The sequence below is a fragment of the Meleagris gallopavo genome, chromosome 15 (assembly GCF_000146605.3).
Source record: "Meleagris gallopavo isolate NT-WF06-2002-E0010 breed Aviagen turkey brand Nicholas breeding stock chromosome 15, Turkey_5.1, whole genome shotgun sequence".
NCBI classification, from domain to species: Eukaryota; Metazoa; Chordata; class Aves; order Galliformes; family Phasianidae; genus Meleagris; species Meleagris gallopavo.
Genome location: NC_015025.2, coordinates 507,621 through 515,189, shown reverse-complemented (window position 1 = coordinate 515,189; position 7,569 = coordinate 507,621). Strand labels below are relative to the sequence as shown.

General features: G+C 43.7%; 1 protein-coding gene across 1 annotated transcript in view; it reads left to right on the top strand.

The window, feature by feature from the left end:
* The window catches only part of PFDN1 (prefoldin subunit 1), a 1,619-nt gene extending 1,251 nt beyond the window's left edge, over positions 1 to 368 (top strand). The window contains exon 2 of the mRNA XM_010718825.3: positions 1 to 368. Within this exon, the coding sequence (XP_010717127.1) occupies positions 1 to 340 (340 nt within the window). The 3' untranslated portion in view covers positions 341 to 368.
* Positions 369 to 7,569: the final 7,201 nt, after the last annotated feature.

Sequence of the window (7,569 nt, the reverse complement as noted above, 5' to 3'; positions counted from 1 at the left end):
CGTCCGGCTCTGTCCGACGGGTCTCTCGGGCCGCCGCTCCCGTCTCCGCCCCCTCCCGGCCCCCTCTTCACTCTCTCCCCGCGGTCTGGGCTGGCTCGGCCTCGCCCCACCCGCCCCTTCGGCACCCGGCCCGGCCGCGGCCCCTCGATGTGCCGCTCTGCCCCCGCAGGCCTTCACGGAGCTGCAGGCCAAGGTGATCGACACGCAGCAGAAGGTGAAGCTGGCCGACATCCAGATCGAGCAGCTGAGCAAGACCAAGAAGCACGCGCACCTCACCGATACCGAGATCATGACGCTGGTGGACGAGACCCGCATGTACGAGGGCGTGGGCAGGATGTGAGTAGCGGCTCCGCGCCCCGTCCCGGCGCTGTTGTCACACCTCGCACCTGCAGTGAGATGCTTTGGTTAAGTTTGGCAGCGCAGCTCTGACTGCAGCAGCCTCGTGAAGAGCAGCGTGCAAACTGGCTTCCAGTCTGACTTGTATGCTGACTTGTTACGTGGATCACTAACCTCCTGTGTGTGTTTTTTCTCTTGTGTTGTGATTTGGGCAACAGCGATGATTACACTTATTCAGGGATGTGGTTTTATAAAAGGCTGAATCTGATCTGATTGCTGCCCGCAGGGGTGATTGCATCTCCCTGCCCCCACTCTCCTTTGTGCTGCAGCAGACCTGTACCTGGTTTGGCCTGCTGATGCAGTGAGTTCACAGACCTGATTTGGGTCATCACACGATCTGTAGGGTGAGTCTTAGGGAGCTGGTAGGCTGGGAAGCCAGGAGTGGTGTGTGGACTGTACTTCACTGGCAGTTCTTAGGTGAGACCAATGGGAAAACGAAGCTGTGCCTGGGTTCATTCTGGACAGACTGATCTAGTAGTTGGCAGCCCTGCCCGCAGCAGAGTATTGGAGCTCAACGGTCACTAGGTCCTCTCTAACTGAAGCTGTTCTGTGATTCTGATGGGGATGCTCAGTGTGTCAGTCTTCTTTGGACCAGTGTGGTGTGTCTCCACACAGAAAAGTTAAGCTTTTCCAAGCAGGTGAACTTGGGTTTGTGTGGAGATGCTGGTGATTCTGAAAGGAAATAGATTTTGATCTCTTACAGGAGATAGCTGATGTGACCCAGGCAGGCGGTAGGCTGGTTGTTTTTTTCACAGAAATGACAAACTAAGAGTAGATTCTGGAATCAACAATTTTTCTTTAGTGTTTTTGTTGTTTTTTGTTTGTTTGTTTGTTTTTAATCTTAAAGCAGGGTATACTTCTTCAGTATGAAATAATTCCTCAAGATTCTTTGAAAGCATGAGTGTATTGGCCTTCATGGTAAAATAACATTGCTTGTGAATGAGATTGTGTTTTTGTGCTAGCTGAAAAGTACTGTCCTACTTTTAGCCCAACTGCTGGAGTGTGCAGTCTTTTTGGGATTGTTCTCTTGCTTACCTTCACATGATCAGTCAGGTGGTTCAGACCTCTGCTCCTCAGTGATGGTAGAGCTGCCATCAGAAAAATACTATCTGCATGATATTAGTGTTCAAATTTTTGTAGTCTATACTCTTTGTGGGTTTTGGTGTGCTAGTCACTATGCAAACTCAGGTTAAGAGTGCTTGTGCTCTCCATACTACTAATTCACTGATTTGTTTTACCTTTTTTTTTCCTTCTTCTTCATTAGCTGATGCAGCATTTCTGTGAGCTATGCCTGTTCTGGCTGTGGGGCATAAGTCTGCCTTGCAAACTGGTAGTTGCATTTGGGTATGCTTGGTATCGTTCACCAGCATAGTGAATTCACACCAGGGACACAAGGCTCTTACCAGAGCCCACTCCAGCCCTTTGTAGAGAATTTCTGGCTGAAATCTGGGCATTTGGTAAAGTTGGCTGAAGTTGTGTTTGTGCAGGAATTAAAATCCAAAGGCAGTTTGGCATCTTATATTCCCCTAGAGACCAAAGAGAGTGGCCATTACAGTTATTCTGGCTGCGTAATTTTTGTTTGATGGAGTGGAATTTTTAATTTGTTGGCATAATTGGCTTGTACAGATAGGAGATTTCAGCCACCAAAGGGATGTTATGATGCGTCCAACACTTATGACCTCTGTCGTGTAGTTTAGCATCATCTCATGTGACCAAAAGAGATAAAGGTGTTTTCTGTAAATAGTGTTGGAGATGTAGTGGGTTTCGGCTATCCAGAAAAGATGAGTGTTTTCATCAGTGTTAGCTCTGATGACTGGTGATGTTCTGACAGCTTGTTTGAATAGCTGAATTATTTAAAGTGGGATTGGTGCTTCTGTTCCTGCATTCAACTTCTGCCTTTTTAGAGAGGTGATTATCCCCCTCTGCTCTGCCGTCATGAGGCCCCATGTGGAGTGCTGTGTTCAGGCCTGGGGCTCCCAACTAGAACAGATGTGGAGCTTTTGGAGACGGTCCAGAGGAGAGCCATAAAGATGCTCAAAGGACTGGAGCACCTCCAGTGAAGACAGACTGAGAAATCTAGGCTTGTTCAGCCTGAGGAAAAGAAAGGGGACCCTATTATGACCAATCCAGTATTTAAAGGGAAATTGTAAATAGGAGGAAAATAAACTTTTTATGCAGTTAGATAGTGATAGGACAAGAGGAGATTGTTTTAAACTAAAGGAGGAGATATTTAGGTTAGATGTCAAGGGAAAGTTTTTCATAGAGAGGATGGTGAGGTGCTGGTACAGGCTCTCACAGAGGCTGTGGATACTGGATACTGTCCCTGGAGGTGTTGAAGGCCGGATTGGATGAGGACCTGGGTAGCCTGATCTAGTGCTTGATGTAGTGGTCGACAACTCTGCCTGCAGCATGGGGACTAGAACTAGGTGATCTTTGAGGTCTCTTCCAACCCAAACTGTTCTATGATTCCAATACATGCTGTGTGCATGGGAGCAGTGCGTAAAATTCTGTAGAATAAGCTACTCCAGGACTTTGTGAAAATGTAATGTTTGAGGAATGTGATGGTGTGATGCATCCTGGGAAGAAGTCTGCCTAGTTCCATGCTTGCTTCTGCACTACTTGAAAAGAATTATGTGGTTTCTGCTCTGAGCCCTGAGCCTGCTTCTTGCCTGAGAGGCTTTCCCTGCACCACTGGCAAGTGTGGAAGTCCATTTATTGTTTCTAAACATTTACTATAGCTAATTTTGGTTTAACACAAGAATCGTCAGTGCCACATAGTATAAGATGATGAATTGCTATGTACTGTATATATCTGTTAGACTCTGATATCATCTGAGTAGCGGCATCGTGCCAAATACATTTTTATTTTCTTACTTCAGGCTCTTTGAAAGGCTTGTTACGTAGCCTGAGACAACTACCACTGTGGTGGACTCCTGCTTAAGCTACTTGTGAACTGATATCATCATGCTGCTTTGAGAACTATGCCGAAAGCTTAAGCTTCAGAATTCTGTCTGAATACTTCAGACCTTTCTCTTCACATTCCTTTGAATGATGACCTGGACCAGCTTCTTATTTACCAAAGAAAAACATCAGGGGCTTATGCTAGGCATAGTGAGACCACTGCAGTTTTTCACGCCATGCCAAAATAGATGTTCCATTTTGTTTTGGTGTTGCTTTATCATTAATGTTCTCTCATTTGTTGTAGAAGTAAAAATCAAGCATATACTGTAGCATTCACAGAAAACCTTGAACATAAAAGTATATGCTATTTCTGTGGAGATGGCTGTAATAACAGATTTTTTTTCTTTCAAGCAACTCAGATTTTTTTGGCAGAACTATGTGTGAATGAAAGCTGAGAGAGGATCCAAGGTTTTTGAGCATTTATTGGGTTTAAATGCACTCCTGTTTTTTAGTGTGATTCTGGATTTTGCTTCTAAATAAACACACAAATAATTGTAAACGTTTCTGAAGATTTTCCAATAGTGTATTTTTTGATACAGCAGCAAGAGCTGATTTTTGTTTGTTTTGTTCTGTGAATGTTTGGTTCTCTGAGGACAGATCACTGCAGAATGTGGTAGCCATCCTTTGTGTCCCGCTCACGTTTCCAAAACTCAGTAAGAACTGAAGAACAGGCAGGGCTTTGTATTTATGGTTTGGTTACTATCTATAGGTCAGCCTGTGAAATCCAAGTGGCCCCTATTACTCATAGCCTTTGTAAGGCTTTGTGCAGGTTCAGTGCTGAACCCCAGCTGCTGAGAAGCTGACAGGTGCTGTGATACTTAACTGGACCCAAAGCAAGCGTGTCTTGCTGTCTACCTCTGGCCATCATAAGTATGAAGTTCACTTATCTTGCTATTGAAAAAGTGAAGGTTTCATTTTCTTCATAAAGTCTGGAGTGTCCAGTGAAGTAGAAGAAAACCGAATTTGTGTCCAGCTGCTTGCTGTTGGACCACTGTTTTTACGGTGTGTTGAACAAGACGTGTTCACGTGGAACAAAAGCCTACAGGGCACCATCAGTGGTTGGGTTCTATGTCACTCCCTTCGTTTCACTGTGGCTTTGTCCTGACTTTTTTTTTTTTTTTTTTCACTTCTTCATATTGTTGCAGTCTGAACAGTGCTCTTTACCATGTTATGGGTGAATGTGGGTATAGTAGTCATAGGCTGTCTTCTGGGAGCTGTCACAGAGAGCAGAAATCAAAATGAGGTGCCAGGTAATCTGGTCTGAGCCTTTACATGTTTCTGTGGCTCGAGCAGTGCAGTCAGTGGCAGCAGTTGTTTGCCATCCTCTTGTTGGCTGATGTGTAGTGCAAGAGAAGGGTGTGTTTGGTCAGTGGTTCTCATAGTTAACTGCTGGCAATAGTGGGATCCTGGACTTTGTATTGCTGAATTCTGTTCAGGATCAGAAAGAGAGGGTGTTCAGGTGAGCATAGACTTCCATTCTAGCTTTGCATCTCTTGATGTCTTGAACACTCTCTTCTTTCCCACTCTCCCATTTAGTTCTTGATATGTGCCTGCTGCCCTGGGCTGCTCACTTGCAGTCTCCTGGATATCTTGGTCCAGTTATAGCTCTCCTGCCCTACTGCTCCGTTTAATTTCTCCATGAAATACTGAAACTTCATAGAAGAAAAGATTTCTGTGACTTGCATGCAAGATGTATATCTGCTTAGTTCTAGCTGTATTTCTTCGCATAAATAAATCAGCTTTAAACAGAAAACAGGTGTGAAATGGACATGTCAGATAAGTCAGTGTTTGTCAAATACTCAAATACATAATCAACAGAAAAAAAAAAACCTTAAAAATAGTAGCTGTCTTAAAAAGTATGTTTTATTCAGCCCTGCTTGGAAATGAACATGTTTGTTGCACGCTCCCACCTACCTTGTGAGACTGTGATAGAAGGTTGGTGAGCCAATTGATGCAGTTTTTATGTGATGTTTGTCTCCTTTGTCTGGAAATTTCTAACTCTCTTTAAGCACATATTTGCTTTGGGTCCTGGATATGGCATTCAAACAAATTAGTTCAGTTTGCTTGTTCTCTATCCCTAGCATTTTCCTGGTCTTCTACCACGGCAGTACAGAGGAATAGGCTACCTTAAAGGGGATGAAATCTAAACTTAGAAGGTAAGAGTTGGAACTGAGACAAACCGTTTGTACAGAGTGCCATCATAACTAAGAACAGACAGTTCAATCTGCTGTGGTCCAGAGGCAATGTTCTGTAATACAAGTGCCAGAGCTTTCAAGCACTTCTGTATTTGCAGGTCAACAATTTGGATGTCAGACTGCTGTGTGGAGCAAGGGCTGTAGAAGAGCACCTCCAGAAAGGTGAAATCCTGGGTCTCTTGGAAGATGCCATCAGTTTGTTGCTGATGTGCTACAGAGTTATCTTTGAATACATACTACAGAAGTATGAAATGTTTTGGGGAATGGAATGGTTTACTATGGCTGGAAGGGGCCTACAAAGCTCATCAAGACCAACTGCCTGACCACTGAGGGGCTACCAAAAGTTAGAGCCTGTTATTGAGGGTGTTATCCAAGTGGAAGCTTTAGTGGTGTGCTGTGCCAGATGGCTTCAAAAGTCATGGATCTTGACTGTCTTACTTTTGCACATTAAATGTCAGCTTGGTATTTTGATGTACCAAGGAACATTAACATCTAGTGGATTTCAAGTACTGCACTTTGAGCCTTTTCCTCCATTCCCTATGGGAAACAATGAAATCAAAGGCTGGATGCCCAGGGAAAATACTCAGCATGATAGCCTTTCTTTTAGACTATAGCACTGTTTCTCCTTTTTAGTGTATGGACTTGAATTTGGCTTTCCTCTGGCAAGTGAGAATGGCCAAAGTAGTGGACCAAAGAGTCCCTGTGTATCCCTGTGAACCTGGGAATGCTATTCTGAATGTGTTATCGCTAACTATGATGAAGTAGCCCAACGTTTTGGGCCCACAGCTGGTGGGTGAAGATGCCCAGAACCGGGTCCCAGTCTGATATGCATATAAAATTTGTTTGCAGTTGTCTTAATACACACAGGAAGTCGAGGTCTGAATGTGCTCTGACCTACGTTTCTAGTCTTGCTTAACATTGGAGAGGAGGAGGCCTATGTTAAAACAGTAAAGTAAACTAGTAGGGAGCCAGTGATGTGCAATGAGATTGTATTTTACATAAGTTTAGTACAGAGACACAGCAAGAGACACTGCTACTGGGAGAAGAACTTCTTGAGAGCAGCCCTGCAGAGAGGGACTTAGAGGTTCTGGTGGGTGAGAAGCTGGATGTGAGGTTGAGGCAGCAGTGTGTGCTGCAGCTGTGCTGCCCCAGGCCATGGACGGGCCCTGAGCTGGGGGGCTGTAAAGGCCCTCCCCACCCTACTGTTCTGCAGTGCTACGAAGCAAAGTCCTTAACTCAGAAATTCTGTAAATACTGTCTTGAATTTTTATTCTTGTTTTCTGCAGAACTATTTGCTGAATTGATGGAATGTTTCAGCCAGTTGGAGATGGAGCAGGGGGAGGGAAGGAGTGAAAGGCTTTCTAGGAAGGAAGAATTTTTCCAAAACAGCGTTTCTGGACCAAAAAAAGACTGAATGTTAATTCAAAAAAAGTATATTCTAATGATTAGGAGAAAACAGTGAGTGGGGCTAACTAATGTAAATCTAGCACCAGAAATATCTCTGTGTGAATGTAATGCTTGACTTTTTCTGACTGAAACAGTTATCTTATACCCACTTCTGTGATGCTTGCTGTTTTGGTTTCTTTGATGTTCTGTTGTTTTTATAGTGGGATTCATGGCATGCAGGAGTGAAGGCTGTTTTATTTAAGAACCATGAATTGATAGCTGGGTCTTCCTTCTCACTTCAGCATTTCAGTGGTTTATTCTGTTTCTGCCCATGTTTTCACTTCTGGTTTGGGTAGACCGGGAGGAGAGAGAGATTTTTTTTCCCCTGCATCTGAAGATGAATTTGCTTTTCAAGAGAGATGCATCTTGACTTTCTTATTTTCCTGTGAAAGCTTTTCATGAAGAGCTGCTATCGAGCAGAAGTTTGCATGTCAGAATATAGCAGTACGTCCATGTCACTTGTTTGTTTGATTGATTATTTATTTATTTATTTATTTATTTATTTACTAATACAAGCCTCACTTTTCAGATCACTGAAGTTTTACCAGTAGAATAACTTTTTTTTTTTTTT